This window comes from Tyto alba, unplaced genomic scaffold (assembly GCF_018691265.1).
Source record: "Tyto alba isolate M040663 unplaced genomic scaffold, T.alba_DEE_v4.0 Super-Scaffold_1000006, whole genome shotgun sequence".
NCBI classification, from domain to species: Eukaryota; Metazoa; Chordata; class Aves; order Strigiformes; family Tytonidae; genus Tyto; species Tyto alba.
The window spans coordinates 215,051-235,637 of NW_024881272.1; the positions used below are offsets into that span (position 1 = coordinate 215,051).

At 39.6% G+C, this 20,587-nt stretch overlaps 1 protein-coding gene across 1 annotated transcript; it reads left to right on the forward strand.

Moving 5' to 3' along the window:
* The first annotated feature begins 5,423 nt into the window (after window positions 1–5,423).
* On the forward strand, window positions 5,424–18,570 carry LOC122154710 (deoxyuridine 5'-triphosphate nucleotidohydrolase-like). Its single transcript, XM_042805727.1, has 2 exons — window positions 5,424–5,864; window positions 18,487–18,570. Exons 1-2 carry the CDS (start codon window positions 5,424–5,426, stop codon window positions 18,568–18,570), a joined length of 525 nt encoding a protein of 174 aa, XP_042661661.1.
* The last annotated feature ends 2,017 nt before the right edge of the window (window positions 18,571–20,587 follow it).

Genomic DNA, 20,587 nt, shown 5'->3' on the forward strand with positions numbered 1-20,587 from the left:
GTTCTAGGAAAAGGATCTCAAATAAGAGACTTAAATCTAGAGAATTCAGGAATCCGTTTGGAGTTAATCTTTTACTGTTAATCAGGTGTGTGTGCCTAGGTAAATGAAATCTACTGGTTCAGACATTTCATACAGAAACTTAACTTGAATCTAAGACAAAAGTTGCAAATAATTGCAGCCTCATGTACATTTGGATATAGATGTTAAGAATATGAAACAAAAAGGGGCCCAAACAATAGGCCTCAAACCAAAGTTGACTTCTGAGTGAATTCCCCGACCAGCAATCAGCATCTTATCAGCAGCATGAAGAAACCAGCATCTTATCAGTGTGAAAATGTAACCTGGGAACAATCCCTGGGAACTATAAGTAAACAATAGGAAGTAACTATAAATCCCAAATGTAAAGAAAAACAGAAACTCCTCAAACATGTCCGGATCCTGGCCAGATCTGGACATGTCTGAGCGAGGCATATCAATCTACCAGATATCTCCTGTGCATTTTGTATAGACTTGTTTGTTAAACTGTATAAAAGCTGGGCCCTCTCCCAGCACAGACGCAGACCTCACCTACGAGCAGACGCCCTGCGTGGGACTTCCCAGCTGCCGGGACAGGCTCTGCGACCCTTTGCTGTGACGGGGCTCCCCAGCTGGTGCACGGGGCGGGGGGATGGTCAAGTATGAGGGCAACTGGTGATGGATCTTTCTAAATCACTATAGCTAGCTTTATGTAGTAATGACTAGGTGCATTACCTTGCTTATTCTTTCTGCTGCTTTAATCTAAAGTAAAAAAAGCCTATTTCTTTAGCTTGGTGTCTGTGTCCTTTGTGTTAACCCCATCAATTGGCAAAACAAATTTGGCGTCACGGACAGGATCAGAACAAAATGTCAATTTTTAAACCTAAACGTAATGAATCAGCTCCATCTGAAATTCCTGGATGGGAAGACCTTCCCTATAGTTCACTGGCTCTTGAGTGGGAGAAGGTTGGAGGACCATGTGAACAGTGGGAAAGTCAGCTAAAAGAAGCTGAACCACTGGATGTATTAAAATGTATCCAAAAATTATCTATCAAAAAAGGAAAAGAAATTGTGTGTTCAGGAAGACGGGGATGGGTTTTGTTAACAGCATATCAAAACAGCACCCACAGAAAGAAAAACTGTTGTTAGAGTGCTCCCACATGAAGCGACAGATGTGTGATTGGCAGAATCAAATTGTAATGTTACAGTGTCAAAACAAGTTGCTTGCTGATGAGTTGGACACTTATCAGACCGTAGCTGAAAGAGCTGCAGTAAGAGTTGCACAGTATAAGTATAAGAAAAGAAGGGGACGAGTAAACCGTAGGAAAGTGCATGCTGTGATTGCAGAAGCAGGGGTACAGTGGGATCCTGACAGATGGGATGGAGATATTTAGGATTCTACGGGTTCTGATGAGGCTGGTTCCTCAGATGAACCTGTGGATGTAAAACCAGTGTGGAGATGGAAAATAGAGTTGGATACTAATGGGCAACAAGTAAGGAAGGATGTGATTGAGGATTATACTCAGCATGAAATAAATGATATAACGGAAAGATTTAAGCAGAGACCAGGGGAACCCCTGCTCTCTTGGATGGTGCGTTTGCACGATCAGGGAGCAGCAGGGGCAACCCTAGATCCAGGGGACTCTAGGAAGTTTTTAGTTTTGACTTCTGACTCCTTTGTGCAAGGTGCATTCCAAAATAATCCTCAGGATACAAATTTGTTAACCTTGGCCGCCCGGGGATGTAATAATAAATACCCCACGGAGAATGACTGACCAGGTGGGGAACGTCCCTGGTATACTTTGCGAGACTGCATACAGCGGATGGAGGAGGAAGGGATGAAATTGGCAATCTTTATAGGAGACCCTGACAGAATGATGCAAGCTGCCAGGTCTGTCACTCATAGAAACCGATTGATTAAAACTGCCCCACCAGCATATAAAAATGTAATAATGACTCTCTTAATTAATGAGACAGGAAATCCCATTGATGAAATAATTGCAAAAATACAGCAGCTAGGTGATCTTGGAGAATGAGGCCCCCGAGGAAGTGCAGGAAACCGAGATACTTGGGACAGCCCTAAAGGAAATGAGAACAGAGTTTCTCGCAAAGAAATGTTTACAGCTTTATTGAAGGATGGCCTATCTCATGAAAAGACTGATGGTGTTCCAGCTAACAAGCTGTGGTGAATATACAAACAAAGAGGGCTGAATAAGCCTAGCAGGAGAGTGCAGAGTTCTGAAACTAAGAATCCAGGGGTAACTCAGCCTACAGCACCTCCTCCTGAGCCTCAACGGGACTTCCCATCTGCACACGGTGGGCCCTCCGTGGGCAGATCAGTTGTTCCGGGGGAAAGGGAGGATTGGGAGCTGTATTCTGATTTATACCCATGGAAGGAGACTAGGGAAATTGTCCAGCGTAGTAAACAGGAATGAAATTATGGCCAAGCTCCAGTGCAGTGGGCACAGAAGGACCGACGGCCCCATGCGGAGGTCCAAATATTTTGGAAAAAACAGTCCTCACAAACAGTAAAAGCCTTAATTGACACAGGAGCGGAGGCCTCCTTGATATATGGGAATCCAAAGAAATTTAAAGGACAACCTGTAATTATTACAGGTCTGGGAGGGAAACAAATTGAAGCTGTACAAACTCAAATTGAAATGAAAATAGGAAACCTCCCAAAACGACTGTATTCAGTCATGATTGTCCCCATTCCTGAATGCATAATACGAATAGACATTTTGAAGGGACTAACTTTGAATCTCCCAGACGGTCAGTACCAGTTTGGGGTGAAAAATCATATCAGTATTAGAACAATTTTAGTAGGAAAAGTGAAAATGCCTCCTGTAGATTCCTGCTGCTACTAAATTAGTGACTATGAAACAATATAGAATTCCAGGAGGGCATGAGGAGATATCACAGACAATTAAAGATTTATTAGATGCAGGAGTGTTGAAAACAGTTACCACAGCTTGGAACTATCCGGTATGGCTTGTCAAGAAAAGTGATGGGTCATGAAGAATGACAGTAGATTTTAGGGAATTAAATAAACACACCCCACCACTTGCAGCAGCTGTACCAGATAATATTACTTTAATAGAAAAGGTTCAAAAGCATCCAGGGACTTGGTATGCTGTAATAGATTTAGCTAACGCCTTTTTCACTATCCCAATTGCAGAGGAGCATTGGGACCAATTTGCCTTCACCTGGCAGAGACGACAGTATACCTTTACCAGATTGCCTCAGGGATGGCTGCATAGTCCAACCATTTGCCATCGGACAGTGGCTGAGCATCTGGATAAGATAAAATTGCCTCCTCATATGCAAATAGTGCATTATATTGATGATATCCTAATTCAGGGAAACGATGAGAAGGAAGTGCAACAAATACTTGAATAGGTGGTAGATCATACGAGACAGAAAGGTTGGGAAATTAATCCTAACAAGATTCAAGAACCATCCCAAACGGTAAAATTTTTAGGAATTCAATGGCATTGTGGGCATCGGGAAATATTACCCAAAGCTCGACAGAAAATTTTGGATTTTGCAATACCACAAAATAGAAATAAGGCACAGAGATTTATTGGATTGTTTGTTTTTTGGCGGCAGCATATTCCCCATTTAGGACAGATTCTGACTCCTTTCTATAAAGTAACAAGGAAAAAATATGAGTTTGAATGGGGGAATGAACAGCAAGCTGCTTTTGAGTCAGCAAAGGAAGCTATACAAAAGGCCCTAGATTTGTGGCCATTGCAGGAGGGAGAAGTGGAGTTAAATTTGTCAGTAAATGGATTACATGCTAATTGGAGCCTATGGCAAAAACAAGGAAAGAAAAATGTTCCCTTAGGTTTCTGAGGACGAAAGCTGCCAGAGGCAGGAAATAATTATACACCTTTTGAGAGACAACTGTTAGCATGTTATTGGGCGCTGGTAGAAACAGAGCAGCTTACAATAGGACACGAAGTGTCCCTTTGTCCTGAAATTCCTATCATGCAATGGGTTAAAAGCTCTCCTAAAACCCATCGAATTGGGCATGCTCAAGAATCGAGTATCATAAAGTGGAAATGGTATATTCAGGATAGGGCCAAGGTAGGGGTTGGTGGAGTAGCTACCCTCCATGAGAGAGTAGCTACTGCCCCCACAGGTGATCAAGAAATGAACCCTGATTTCACAGTTGAATGGGAATCCCCAGTACTATGGGGAAAAGCTTTAGACCGATTGACACCCTCTGAAAAGGAACATGCTTGGTTAACTGATGGATCAACTAAGTATATAGGAGGGAAGAGGTTTTGGAAAGCAGTAGCTTACTATCGCCATCTAGAAAAATTTTTAGAAACTACAGGAGAACAGAAAAGAAGCCAGTATGCTGAATTATATGCAGTTTATATGGCCTCGAAACAAGAAGATCTAGGAGAATGTCATTTATATACTGACTTCTGGTCAGCAGCTAATGGGTTAGTTTGCTACCAACATGGGTAGCCAAGGATTGGAAAATATACTCCAGAGAAGTCTGGGGAAAGGAATTGTGGAAGGATATTTGGGAAATAGTACAGAGGACTAAGGTGTCTGTGTTTCATGTTGATGCTCATAGTAATGTGGATACTTTAGAACAACTTTATAACTCTGTTGTACACAACCGGGCAAAGATTTCCCAAGCTGGATTAGAATTCCTTCAGAAGGATGATCATGAGGGCTTGGCAAAATGGTCACACCAAAAGTGTGGGCACCTTGGAAAGAAAGCCACTTACAGGTGGGCCCAAGAGCGTGGCATAATAATGTCACTTGATATGATCAAAACTCAAATCGCCCAGTGCCCTGTGTGCCAACATACTCACAAACGTCTAGTGCCTAATATTGTGAAAGGACAACTGGGAAGAGGAAAATTGCCAGGACAAATTTGGCAAATGGATTATATTGGACCTTTACCCCAGGACCTAGGGTGTAAATATGTCTGCACTGCTGTAGATACATATTCTGGATATTTGATTGCCCATCCTTGTAAGAAAGCTACTCATCATAGTACTATCTGTACTATAGGCATCATCATTTTGTACTATGGAATTCCATTGCAGATTCAAACTGACAAGGGGTCTCATTTTCAAAACAAATTTGTTCAACAGTATGCTGAGCAGCAAAATATTCAGTGGGCTTTTCATATACCGTACTATCCACAAGCTGCAGGATTGATTGAACGAATGAATGGATTGTTGAAAGAGCAGTTGAAGAAGTTAGGAGATGGGAACCTATCCCGATGGAAAACTCATCTCACAGATGCGCTACATATCCTTAACAATAGGCCCACTGGGGAAATGGAAACCCCTTTGATGCGCATGACTACATCCAATTTACAAATATAACCTCTGACAGTAAGTGAGACTTTGACTTACTGGGAAATTGTTCTGGGTGCGATGGCCCCTTACCGGGCCACTCCAGAGGCTGCAGGACTAGATCTCTATGCATTGGAATTGATCAGGATAAATCAAAACCAGATGAAAGTTATCAATACTGGGATAGGATTTAAAAATCCTCCAGGACACTTTGGTTTGATAACTGTCTGTTCGAGCCTAGCCTTAAAAAGCATTCATGTCATGGGAGGAGTGATTGATGCAGATTATCAAGGAGAAATTAAAGTAATTCTGTTAAACAATGGTGAACAAGATTTGATTATTCATCCCCATGACAGAATAGCACAACTATTGATATTGCCAGTTTTGAAAGTAATTGTGAAAAAAGGGGATCCACCTCAAGTCACCACTGTTCGTGGAGATAAAGGGTTTGGATCAACTAATTTCAGTAATGGAGCTAAAGTATGGGTCCAGAGTTCAAGCGGACCTCCTGAACCAGCTGAAGTAATAGCCACAGGAAAAGACAATACCTTTTTAATCATGAAACCTGGACAGGAATAATGGGAATATGTTCCTGCAACTAAATGTTATCTGCAAGAATAACTAGATGTCTTAAGATTCTATCTTTTAGATCCTGCTAAGATGGATTTGCCTGTGTATCATCATGGTCCATTTGGGAAAGGCTTTTACCCCAGGATGGCCATTGTAAGGTCCATGAGAGACACCGCTTAGGTGGCAATGGAAAAATGCAACCAAGACAAGACAACAGGATGATTTCCGATGCAAAGCCAATTCTGCCTGTATCATAGCCAATCTTACTTTCAGTACTCAGTATAACGAAACATGTACATACTGGTGGTCTTCAGGACCAGCATCATGATGGAGAGATCGTGGACGTCTTTTTGTAACCTGTCCTACAGATAATTCAAGTGTCACTATATCTAGTAACGTATCTCTTAAATGTTGTAATGTATCAGGTCTACCCAGTTTGAAAGATTATTACAAATGTGTTAATCGAACAGATGGTCGAGGTGAATGCTGCTCATGCAATAACCCTTCCATGGAAGAAATAGAAACACTAATATGCCATAATAATTCAGTAATGAAAAATCGGTTACACTGGGGAGACTTCTTTACTTTGTTAAAATCTAAACTTCATATTTCTGTTGATCATTTGTACTGCATTCCGTCTACTTGTGTTCAGGTAGCTCAACAATATCAGAAGCATGCTATTCATTTCAGTATTTCTTTCCCCTTGCTACCATCATGTAGATGGAAAAGAGCATGGTATGACACCATGTTAAGAGGAACTGGGGCAGGAATGGGAGTTTTAAATTCTATTGATATCGAAACCTTAATAAACAAAGTAAAGAATGCTGGTTATGATGTGGTGGAAGGATTTAGGTTGCAGGCTCAATGGCTTCCAACTATCTTTACCCCACAAATTTGGTCACTGAACTACGATACAGAATTTTTAAAGCTCTTCAATAGGACTCAAATTAATCAGTGGCATGTTGACCACAACATTAGCCGGATTATGAATTGGACAACATGTACACTGCAGACTTTACATGTCCTTATGCAACGAGACAAAGCTCAGAGTGACTTAATGGCTAATAATGAGCTGTTATGGAGAAACATATTTAAGAATTGGATTCCTCAAACCCATTGGGTCAAATTATCTCCACAGACAGTGCAGTGCACAGATTTATTCTGTGCTGGTCAAATAGTCCACTACAATGTTAGCCAACCTGAAGTTATGTGTAAATTTCTAGTACTGCCTGTAATTTTTGGGAAAAACCACCCTTTGAACCAGAAAATTGGCTGCCCCACTTGGAGGGAGATTATATAGACTCTAGGAGTCGAACCCATAAATTAGATTTGTGTACGTCCACAGCAAATGGTTTATTGTGTGGAGAAAGCTCACGGTTATATGAACCATGTTTATTGGAACATTCAGTGAATCTGTGTAAACGGACAATTTTGCCCAAAAGCTTTGATATGTTTGTAGAAATTAGTGCTAAGCATGTTTGTATAGTAACAAATGATAAAAATATTATAGAAATGTATAATCTAACTACTCCATTCTCGAGATGCCTCAGAAATGTATTCTATCTCATCTGGCACGGACAGATGTATACTTTTTATTCAATGCATGAAGAACAACTAAACATGTACTGGCATCCCCAAAGCTTAGGACTTAATGGAATCAGCTTATCCCTGACTCCACTGAAAACCATCATGGAACAATCAGAACATTTGCGAAGACACCTGGAACGACGAAATAAAACTCTGTCAGACTCTGTGATACAGACTGTAATCACAAAGAATCAACTAATGTCGCTAGCTAGCCGGATGGAGAAGGAGACTGCACACCACTGGTGGGACATCTTTACTGGATATTCATCCTCTGCAACCCAAGTGTTGAATTTCTTAATACATCTTCTTGTAATATTGTTAGTTGTCATTATTATTATTACTTGATATAATTGTTATGTATGGTATCATATCAAACGGATAGAGCGAACATATTGGGCTCTTCCAAAAGGGTCGTGATCTTCACTCATAAGTTAAAGGACCAATTGAAACAAAAAGGGGCCCAAACAATAGGCCTCAAATCAAGGTTGACTTCTGAGTGAATTCCCCGACCAGCAACCAGCATCTTATCAGCAGCATGAAGCAACCAGCATCTTATCAGTGTGAAAATGCAACCCTGGGAACAATCCCTGGGAACTATAAGCAAACATCAGGAAGTAACTATAAATCCCAAATGTAAAGGAGAACAGAAACTCCTCAGACGTGCCCGGATCCTGGCCAGATCTGGACATGCCTGAGTGAGGCACGTCAATCTACCAGATATCTCCTGTGCATTTTGTTTAGACTTGTTTGTTAAACTGTATAAAAGCTGTACCCTCTCACAGCACAGACGCAGACCTCACCTACGAGCGGACGCCCTGCGTGGGACTTCCCAGCTGCCGGGACAGGCTCTGCGACCCTTCGCTGTGACGGGGCTCCCCAGCTGGTGCACGGGGCGGGGGGATGGTCAAGTATGAGGGCAACTGGTGATGGATCTTTCTAAATCACTATAGCTAGCTTTATGTAGTAATGACTAGGTGCATTACCTTGCTTATTCTTTCTGCTGCTTTAATCTAAAGTAAAAAAAGCCTATTTCTTTAGCTTGGTGTCTGTGTCCTTTGTGTTAAACCCGTCAATTGGCAAAACAGAATAGTATTCCCATGCAAAGACATATGTTGCTTATTGTGTGTGAGAACAAGAAATTGTACTTACTCAACTCTGGAAGAAAGCACTTTATTTTTTATTCTTCTGCTACTCTGGCTGCTGTGATTACCCTATAGTAGAGGGGAAATTTCATCAATGATAAAAATGATTTTATTGCAATCAGAAAATAGGTCAAGGGGAAGACTATGATCTTATTTTCCTTGGTATTGATCAAGTAGAAATTAACACTACCATGTTGGTCATTTTAATTTAAAAATAGAACAGAATCAAGTCCCCACTTGTGCTTTTCTGACACACATATACAACTGAAGAAATTCTAATCGCTTAATTTATTAAGAACAGTGGTAGTTCTGTTTATATAAAATGCTCTATTTTCAGATTTCCCTGCATTTTTAACAACTTGTTTAATTCAAATGTAAAAGTTTGTGAACTTCAGAGCTACCACCAAAAAAAAAAAAGTTCCAAAATAAAATCATTAAATTGTGCTTTGAAATAATTAATAAGCACAATTAGTTTGGCAGGGATGTGATTTAATCTTCTCACTCTCCCCTCTGAAGGCATAGTGCTGTTGGCTATTTCACATTTTCTTATATTTTTCCTTACTCTTTATAGAAACTTTTAATGACAGAATGTTGAACTCATTAATTGTGAAAGCATTCTACAAACTTTGCATTCAATCTCATATTTCAGGATCTAATATCCATATTACTTAGTAGGTTTACCTCCTTATCTTTAGGTATTAGTAGCATAATATAAAATAATGTCTTTAACTGTTCTCAAGTAAAAGTGAAATTTGCAAGCTTAAATTCCTCACAGTTTCCAAACCAGACATTTATTGTCAATGTTGTCTACCAAATTTTTTTACTGGGTAGTTTTATGTACAGTAGACATTAAAGAGAAAATATTAAAGTTTCTTTGAAGTCCTTAAACACACTTCTAAATATACTTATGAAGCTTAAATTTCATTGTTTTTACTTCAGTGTAAAAATACATTAATATTATATTTCAGCTAGGTCCTATAGTTGTACTTTTGTTTCCAGAAAAATTATTTTATACAGTCACATATCTGTCAGACTTCTTCAAGCTAATGTAAGCCTCCAATGGAAAAAAAAAAAATCTAGATCAGTCTTAGTTGCTGAAAAAGAAAACCTCTGACAATTGAAGATGCATTATTTTATTACAACATAACATTTGACATATTCTCAGTATAACACAAATTTTTAACATCACTCTTGTGGTTCTAAACACCAGTCAAGTACTTAATTTTTAAACCTTTGTATGCTTCACCTTATATCAACCATATTTATAATCATACAGAATAAATACAGAATATATAGGTGTTCTTTTAATTTAACACATGTGGTCCTCAGCAGCAATAATAAGTGATGTTTCTTTTTCTGAATCATGACATATGCTGAGTTCTGCTGCTGTCCTGTTTCAGTGCTAAAAGGCCCCTTTCACACCTGTGTCTCATTTGTCACTTAGGCAAGTATGAGTTTAGTCTTCTGAATATGGCTATGAGAACAGGGAGGTTCTTCCAGGAGAAAATTTAGGACATCTGTCTATTAGAGGATGTGAAAATCCCTTTAACTATCAGCACCCACTATTCTGTACTATACAGCTACCAAAAGCCTGCTTTCACATCCTGTACAATATTTATATGCAAATAATACACAAGTGAAACCTTTACAAAATATTTCTATTGTATCTTCTCAGCTTGACTGCTCTGATAAAAAGCAAGATAAAACACGAGAGAAGAACTTGCAGAGTAATTAGATGTGGTTTAGGACTGTCTGATTACACAGGTTAACCCTTAGTAAAAGTTATTAATTTTCCAGAAGGACAAATAGCTTTTTTTCTCAAAGCTGAACAGTGAATTATTTTCTGTAGTTTCTTTCATTTGTCTTTGTACCTCTTACACTTCTCTTGTGAGTCTATGCTAAGTAATGTGGTCATACTGAATTACTAAAGTAGATTTTCTAAACAGTATTACTAAATTGAAGCTTGTTAAACTTTACTATGACAGCTAAGAAAATTATTGCATACCTATCTTTGTATCTGTGAGAGATGACTTGTAAGTCGCTGAAACAGGGACTGAGAAAAAAAGCCTGAGAAAGAGATAAGGGATGGGGGGGAGGAGGCCCTCCAAGCTGAGGAATGTCTCAAACACTTGTAAATAGTGCAACTATAATCACAGGGCGGATAATATGGAGTCTGGAGCTGATAAGACTGCCCAAATAACACAGGATGCAGTGGAGGAAGGGGACCTGTGAAGGCAGGATGCCTCTGCTCTGGTTCCTCTTGTAAAGTTTCAAGGACCATCTGTCTGGTGAATGACCTTTGCTTCATTATCCATAAAATACATATTAAAGTTGACATCCTTGAAAATGCTAACAAAGATTAACAAGATCATGCTAATTACATTATCCCATGAAGCACCTTACTCCTCCCCATACATGTGATATATAGGTATGTGAGTCAGCCTAGGGGACGGACCCAAGGAAGTCTGTATAAATTGAGTCAAGGAGAGGAGTGAAATACAGAAAGAAAAAAGAAGATGTGAAAAAATGAAGATGGATGCATCCCTGATGAACTTGGATGGGACCAACATAGGAACCTGGACCAGTGATCTCTATTCTCAATCTCTCTCCCTTCTGTTTTGCCTTTTCCCTTATCACCATTAAATAATGCAAAGCATACTATATCACTTGACATAATTCATCATATACTTAGCCAATTATCATGTATTCAGTTAGTATATTGTGAGAAATTAATAAATGTCTGTGCATGGACTTTGAGACTTGTCTCGCTGTTGTCCACTCTATTGGGGATTTAGAAATCTAAATCACTTGTTTCTCTCGTCTGAGTGGGACATGACAGTACTAGATGCTCCCTGATATTTGAATCAGTCTCATTCTCATTTGTCATTACTCCAGTTGACAGAATTGTATTTATGTGGTCTGAAATGCTTAGGGATTTTGTGACAGAATTATGTTTTCCACACATAAAAATCTATATAACTGTATGCTGGCCTGTTTCATATTTAAAATAAATGTAACTTTTCTGCTAAGACCAGACCGCAATACTGATACTGAATGACACTTTACAGCAAAACGGGAGTTATTGAATCCAATAATACAACTTCTGGAATGAAGAGTAATGCTGCACAGATTATTAACAAAAAAAAAGGAACAATCTTTAGGAAAATATGTTAATGCTTCCTTGCCTGTAGTCCCATTGGACTCTTGAACTCATTCAGAATCTTTGCACCCACTGTAACCTAATGTCCCACACTTCAAAATTCTTATTATAAATTCTGAGATATTTTTCAGTAGATTTTCCAGTTATTCATAATCAGATGTACTTTTTCACTGTCATGGTTTGAGCCTGGTCAGCAGCCAAACACCACACAACCACTCACCCATCCTCCCCCCCGACCAGGGAATGCGGGAGGGAATTGGAGGGGGGTAAATGGAGACTCGCAGGTTGAGATAAAAACAGTTTAATAATGGTAATAAAATGACCACAATAAAAAATATAAACAGGCAATGCACAATGCAATTGCTCACCACCCGCTGACCAATACCCAGCCCACCCCCGGCCAGCGATCCCGAAATACCAAGATCCTGCAATCGCAATCCCGGATGCGAGAGAGAGAGAGAGAGCCCCTTCCCGACCACCCCTCCTCTATATAGTGAGCATGACGTTACATGATATGGAATATTTCATTGGCCAATTTGAGTCTGGTGCTTTGGCCGTGCTCCCTCTCTGCTTCTTGTGCACTTGCTTATGGGCAGGACATGGGGAGTTGGAGAGTCCTTAAAATCTCAGCAGCAGCTGAAAACATCAGTGTGCTATCAGCATTCTTCTCATACCAAACCCCATGCTGAATCTAAAACACATCACTATTCTATTTAACAAAAATGAATATTAACTCTATTCCAGCCCAAACCAGGACAGTCACGATGTCCCCAAAAGATATAGCTAGGACCATCACCTACAAAAAAACTGTGATTCTGGTAAATAAGTTATTTTCTGTGAACTACATATGTACCATATTCCACCTACTGTTGTTAATGCCAATCGTGACTAAGAAACTGAGAAACAGAAAGCAAGCTAAGAAAATGAGTCAGGAAGTGGAGACCTGAGACAGCCTCCTGTTTGCTCCCTCTACTTTTTATATTTTTTACAAAATATTGTGTGAATTTTCTACTCTACTCAATTGTTTCTGTGAAACTAAAATGCAAGGTTAAGATAGACCCTAAAGTTTCCCTTTCCTTAATATTTGAATCTTAAACATTTATTTCATCTGGGTTTGGTTTGTTTAGTTTTTGGGGGGGTTTTGTTTGTTGGGCTGGTTGGGGTTTTTTTCTGTTTTCTTTGTTATCTCTGTGTTACAGCCTCTATGGTATTTCCCAAAATAAAGGTTCTAGTGAATACAGATCTGAACTTTTAGAGAAACTGTTGACAATCCTGCCATCATAATGGATTATTTCTTATATCCTGTCTTTTTTTTGTATTTTTAAAATATGTATTTTTACAGTTCATTCAGCTCTGTTCAAACAAATGGGGAAAAGCAACACATGATCACATCTTCCACCAGCAGAAATAGTATTTATTCAAGCTGATACCTAGCAGTGAGCAGGTTAATAAAATTTTGATGAACAAGATCAAAACAGTGACAATTATTCTTAGTTGGAAAAGATTTTCCAGTAGTCATTGATAATTCTATATTATTAAAGTCAGTGCAATACCAATACTTAATACTAGGGCAACAAAAATTCTGCTTTATTTAGATTTCTTGTCAGGTGTGTGATTTTCCCAGTAGTGCAATGAGCAGTACAAGAGAACTCTGACAAAAAATCTCTGATGTAATTTATATAGTATTCGATGAATTCATAGAGAATATTGCTACATATTGTCAAGTATAAAGCTTGACAACTTGGAAAGGAGGAATAAAAGTTTTTCACAATGAAAACACAGAAATAGGTAGAGGATTGGCTTTGCTAACTTTTTCCCCAGATCAGAACACTTCTTTGAGGACAGGGTAGATTTCCAACAGGATATGTATTTTGAAGGTTGAGTTATTCAGATTTACATCGACTCCAGTTCATTGTCTTTATATCACCAAGAAACAACTTGGCTTACAGTAGAAAAATAATTAATTCAAGATAGAAGTGTTTATAAGACTGTGGTGTCAGATTTTGGTGAAAGACAAAAGATAGTGGCAAAGAAAATTATACTCCTGCCAGTGACTGCTTTGTATTTTGCCATTGCAAACAGTTCTTGGGATACAGTGGGTTTGAAGGTCTGATATCCAATTCTGATGGTGTATAAAGTAAAGATGAAACTATAAGGTATGGAAGATTTTTCACCAACAGGTGGGTTTTCTTCTGTGGAAGAATCATGGAAATTGGTCCTGCAGTTGTTATTCATACATTAGAAAGTAGAACAGCATAATATTTACCTTGTAATATGTTTAGATGCCACTGTACAGGCTAAATACTGTGAAGAACAACCATAGTTTTTTCTCTCTGAAAAACTATTTAAGTCAAAAGACTAAAAAGTGTTTTAATTTCACCACTTATACCCTGTGTCATCACCTGTATCTCTGAGAGTCTTCCCAGATAATTTAAAGACCATTTTAGGAAAATGAAAAAGAAAATAAGATTAAAAAAAAAAGAGTTTTAAAGTTCAAGAAAATAGAGAACATAGAGAACATTTATCCCAGATGAACCACTGAGCCTGTTATGTATCTGATATATTGCCATTAATTTCAGTGAATGAAATAAATCTCATCTGTACCTTCTCTTTCCCCTGTGGCTATAACTAATTTATCCTCGCCCCCTAAACGTTGCTCTGACAAAACATAAAATTAAACAGCTGTGCATGCCAGAGTTTCATGTACTGTGTAAGAGTTGATGCTGAGCTTTGCATATTCCATGACTTGTTTTAGTTTCATTATTTAGAGTGGGTGAAGAGGGTAATCCATTAGAGGAAGAGAAATTGCTAACCATTATTACGTAGACATCAGTCAATTTTATCACACAGTGGTATGCATATCATTTGCTCAGCAAAAGATCATGGCATCAGCTGCACAAATGTGCCTTGCTTCGGACAGTACTTGAACTTATTTATTTATTAATATTCTCATACTATTGGTAGGTGATCTGTTGACCCCTTTTCTCCAACTTATGCTGTAATATATCCTTTACTGTTTTCATCCAATTGTCATGCAGTTATAACAGATACCACTGGGAGTAGTTCTCCTAATTTTCATGGGTTTTGAATTGTGCCCATACAAAACAATTATACCCCATATAAATTTACCAGTATTTTTCTAGGGTTGGGGAGGACTTTTAAACAGTTAGGTGGACTGAATTTCCGTTCCTGAGTTATATTCTTTATAATCCTACAGACACATAATCTCTAACCTGGTGGCCCAAAGCTAAGGTTTTAAATACATAACTTGCTGCACACAGGAAAAAAAAAAAAAAGTAATTATAGCTATAGGTGGTGTTCTGTACTCACTTGAACTTAAATATAGAGTTTAACTCGAAGATACATATTAACAGATAGTAGTTAATAGAGAAAATTTTAGTTCCTTAAACAGTGTATATTTTCCAACAATGCAGAAAAAAACAGAGTGGATTTGCATACACCACTGTAAAGTTTTATTTATGGCTTAGCTTGTTTGAACCTGCAGAATTCATGTACACTCAGCTAAAATGACAAAAATGATTTATTATATGTCATAATTTTAAAAAATTACTTTATGTTTCTTCTATCCATCCAAAAGATTTAATTGACAACAGGTAACATAGGTGCCCGTGACTTTTTCCACACTCATGCTTTCTAATGGAGGTATAATGTTATTTTAAAATTTGATGCCCAGTATATATTTTATTGTTTGTTTGTTCACAGTGAAGCGTATATTGTTGATTAAGGCTATTCCAGAGGTTAATACAAATGATGAAGTAAATAATATAATTTTGTATATTATTCATATATTAATTATGATCCATAAGAAACCTGGTATAGTGGAAAGTGTCCCCTGCCCATGGTAGGGGGGGGTTGGAACTACATGATCTGTAAGGTCTCTTCCAACCCAAAATGTTCAATGATTCTGTGATTACCCTTTAGTCCTGGAGGATTTAGAAGCTTTTTAAAAACTGCTCATATAAACTCTTAATTTTGTTTGAAAAGATAATCTCCAAGAATAAGATCATAGAATAGACTTTAAACAAGCCCACCTCACAAAGTTAATGAGTTTATTGACAAAGACACTCTTGTCAATCCTGTCATCTGCTCAGAAGTCCATGTTCCTCCAAACCAATTTGTGACAACAACCATGCAGGCAAGTGGTTCACCCACTGGATGCATCCACTCCAGTCAGAGCCTTTTGGCTTCACTGACAGAAGTGAGACCACCTATGTTGGTGAATCACCTTCTAAGGAGAGCTGAAGGCACTGTAAGCAGTGAGGAAGCTTCTGGGGGACAATTCAGTGTTCAAGACTCTCACATTCTTGTGAAAGCAGAATGACTGGGGATCCATTTCAAGTCCCTGTAAAAAATTCACAGAACATGGAAAACAAACAAGACTAATTAGTAGTCTGTGCACAGTTGTAGGGTAATATGACTAGGTTCAAACAATACAGGAGATTTACACTTTACACTGAAGATAACTTCTTTTTCTTCATGATCAGTGAGCCAACTAGGTGAGATGTTCTGCTGGACTTACAGCTCAACAAAAGGAAAAACTGACTGAAGATATGAAGATGGGGGTAGCTGTGGATTCAGCAACCAGAATGTTGTGAAACTTCATGTCCTAAGAGATGTGAGCAAGACAAAAGAATTAATCATGAATCGTCAATACTTAAGGAGAATATATCTCATCTTATTCAGTAATCTTTTTTGCAGCACCCTATGTGAAAGTTCCTTGGAGGGTGAAGGAGACCAGCACAGGTTGGGGATCTCTCCTCAGAATACAAGCACTGTCCATCATGCAGGAAGTCAAGTAAGTGAGGCAAAAAGTGAGTATGGATGAACAGAGTGGGGAATCCTGACTGAGTTCAAACACAAGCAGTAGGTACACAGACAGTGAAATCGGGAATAGACTACCCAGGAGGATTAGAGACATTGTCTAAATGTGCAGGGATGGAGGTAAGAAAAACAGTGCTGAGCAGGAGTTGGAACTAACGAGGGACAGGAAAGGCAACAAGGTCTTCTGTGAACACATCAACACTGAAAGGAAAGCTGAGGAAAATGAAGTTTTACTGGTCAATAGAGAAAGAGACCATGGTGTGTTGACTTTGTCTGGCTGTCAGATGCCCACCAAGCAGCTCTATCACTCCCCTTCCAGAACAGGGGGAGAAAATATGATTAAAAGCTTGTGGTTTGAAGACAGGGAGATCATTTACCAGTTACCATCACTGGCAAAACAGACTCAACGTGGGGAAAATAATTTATTGACAATTAGTAGCAGAGTAGAATAGTGAAAAACAAGAACATATCTAAATCCAACTTCCCCCACCCTTCCCTTCTTCCCAGGCTCAGCTTCACTCCAAGCTCTTCTACCTCTGTCCCCCCAAGCAGCACAGCGGGAGGGGGAATGGGGATTGCTGTCATTTCATAACACTTGTCTCTGCTTTTCCTTCCTACTCACACTCTTCCCCTGTTCCAGCATAGGGTCCCTCCCATGACATACAGTCCTTCATGAACTTTTCCAAGTGGGTCCCTTCCATAGGTTGCAGACCTTCAAGAACTACTCCATCATGAGTCCTTTCCATGGGGTACAGTCCTTCACAAATGGACTGCTCCAGCATAGGGTTCCCAAGGGTTGCAGGTCGTGCTACAAAATCTGCTCCAATGAAGGTTCCTCTCTCCATGGGGTCACAGGTCCTGCCAGGAGCCTTCTCCAGCATAGGCTCTCCATGGAGTCACAGCCTCCTTTGGGTCACATCCACCTGCTGTGGTGTGGGGTCCTTCATGGGCTGCAGGTGGACATCTGCTCCACCATTTACTTCCATGGCAGCAGAGGGACAGTCTGTATCACCATGTTTTTCACCACGGGTTGAAGGAGAATCTCTGCTCTGTCACCTCAAACAGCTCCTCTCACTCCTTCTTCATTGACCTTAGTGTCTGCAGGGATGTTTCTCCCACATTATCTCACTCCTCTCTCGTAGGTGCTGCATAGTGGTTTTTACCCTTTCTTAAATATGTTATTGCAGAGGCACTACCACCCTTGCTGATTGACTCAGATTTAGCAAGCAGCAAATCTTGGAGCCCACTGGACATGGGAGCAGCTCCTTGTGTCTTCTCACAGAAGCCACCGCTGCAGCAACACACAACTCCCCACCCCACACACACACTACCAAAACCTTGCCATGTAAACCCAATACAGGGGCCAACAGACAAAAGAAAAATACTGAGGTGCTCAGTTCTTTCTTTGCTTTGGTTGTTATGGGAAGACATTGCCCTCTGACCTGAAGCTGTACTAGAAGAAGAGGAAGATGTTAGGGAATACTTAAGCCAGCTGGACATATACAGATCCCTGGGAGCAGAAGGGATACCTCTAAGGATGTTGTGGGAACTGGCAGATATCGTTGTGAACAGCTCACACTTTTGTCATCTTTAACAGCTTATGATGATCAAGAAAGGTTCTTTGTGACTAGGAAAAGGAAAACATCACACCCATCTTTAAGAAAGGGAAGAAGGAAGATCCTGAGAACTACTGTCTTGTCACCATCATTTCAGACAATTATGGATCAAATTCTTCTAAGAGCTGTGTCCAGCCACATAAATGACAAGAAGGAATTAGAAATGGCAAACATGGATTTACCAAGCTCAAATTTGTAAATCCCTTACTATCTTGATTACCTTATAGAATGAGATGACTGGATTGATGGATGAGGAGACAATAGCAGATGTTACGCACCTTGACTTTAGCAAGGACTTTGTCATGGTGTGACTGACTAAACTGCTAGAGATGGAATATGATTCACAGAATAAATGCCTACAATGGAATAATGATCAGTGGAGATGGACAAGACCAATGTGCCCATGAAACTCAGAAAGTAATGCAAAGAACCTGACTTGTTCTGACTACAAAGGGGATCAGAGAGTGGCCTTTGGTTTAGACAAAGAGCTATCATCAGCTGAGTGGATCACCTGGAGGTGTAAATATCTCCCTGAGTCAGCCAGACCAGCTTGGGCAGAGTGAATATGTGGCTCATCCCAAACTAAACAACTTGCAAAAGAATTTCAAAGAGAGCAATGGGCTTGAGCTGGCTTCAGCTCTTGTGTTCCTTCCTGGTGACTGGGGACACCCAGTGTTGTGATGGTGAACATATTATAGAGACCAGTAACGGGGCTCACACTGGTACTGTGGTTGAACTGTACATTGCAATTGCTATATTTTGATAAGTATAACCTACACTTGTGTTGTTTTTTTCAGTATGTTTTTAATCAGTCTTCTAAACCAGAACAGCCATGTAACACCAACGGTCTTTATATAAGTAATCGGATATTAAACATTACACCCTCCATGAGTGAAATATCTAAAAGAACCTGGTCAGAGAGTATTGGACTCTGAAACATGGTCTACCATAGAAACTGGGATTTAGTTGGTAAGATAGAGTCTGGGTTAGTAAAATATATATATTGGGTAGAAATTTGCCTGGACTTTAGCATTTAAAGGGTGGTGATCAGTAGCAAAGCATCCAAGTAGGGGTCAGTTGCCAGTAATGTCCTTCTGGGATTGATACTGGGGCCAGTACTGGCTAACTATTTTATTAATTACTTGGATGATAGAATGGTGTGTACTCTTGCTGAGCCGCGGATGAACGACACGCCGAGACAGGTTCAGTGTGGAAGACAGAGCATCAATCACCGTGTCTCTTTATTGGTACAGGGTACATACATTTATACAGACCACGATAATTATTATGCCTACTAGTCACTAGCTGATTGGCTTAAGCTCTAAAGGTCGTATTTGCACGGTCCACCTATTTGCAGTTAGCTTACAGCACAAGCTTCTCATAACACTAAGTTTCTCATGCTACTATTTCTGATTCCTGTTGACTTGTTTTCGACACACCACGGTACACAGGGCTGAAGCGTCCTTGACATTCTTCATGTATCAGCAGCTGTGAGCAGCTGCAGGCAAACCCTAGTGGGGCCCAGCATCAGCAGCTAGAGCAGGCTCTGATCATACAATTGCTCAGTGGGATCAGGACCTTTGTCTCTGAGCCATTTTCCCACATACTCTCAGTTAGTTTGTGTACAATATCCACAAATCCTCTATTGAGGAGGCTGAGGACACAGCTATTATTCAGGGACATTTTTACAGGCTGAAGAAATAGGTTGACAAGAAGATCTTGAAGCTGAATGAAAACAAACACAATGTCCTGCCTCTCAGATGGCATGCAGTGGGGCTGGGGGACAACTGGGCTAGAAAGTGGCTTTATAGAAAAGGACCTGGATATTCTGGTAGATAACAAGTTAAACAGGAGTCAACAGAGGGCTTCCAGTGTGGCTGAGAGGCTCATAGTGTAAGGATGAGATGTAATGGACACCAGCTGGAACACAAGAAATTCCACCTCAAAATAAGGAAAACATATTGTTATGATGGTGGTCAAACACTGGAACAGGTTTCCTGGAGATGTTGTGGGATCTCTATCCCTAGAGGTATTCAGAACTCATTTGGACAAGAGCCTGAACATTCTGTTGTGGTTGAACCTGTTTTGATCAGAACTACATATGTCTGAGGTACCTTCCAACCTTGCCTTGTTCTGGAGATGTTTATCTGCTAGCTTTTAATCTTATTTTATATCACCTGACGTGAAAAAACATAGCTACGTTTTCAACATCTAAACCTTGCAATTAATTAATCAATCTAAAATCAAGGTTTTCAAATATTGCTTTCTTTAAGACAAAAAAGAGACATCAGATTTTCTATTTTGGTGAGTCTTTTCCCTTCCCCTTAG

Excerpts from the sequence above, each read along its gene's own strand:
- LOC122154710 (XM_042805727.1), top strand. The coding sequence starts at position 5,424 with ATGGCCCCTTACCGGGCCACTCCAGAGGCTGCAGGACTAGATCTCTAT. Across the intron at positions 5,865-18,486 it reads GACCTCCTGAACCAGCTGAA|AATGAGATGACTGGATTGAT; the intron begins GTAATAGCCACA and ends ATTACCTTATAG.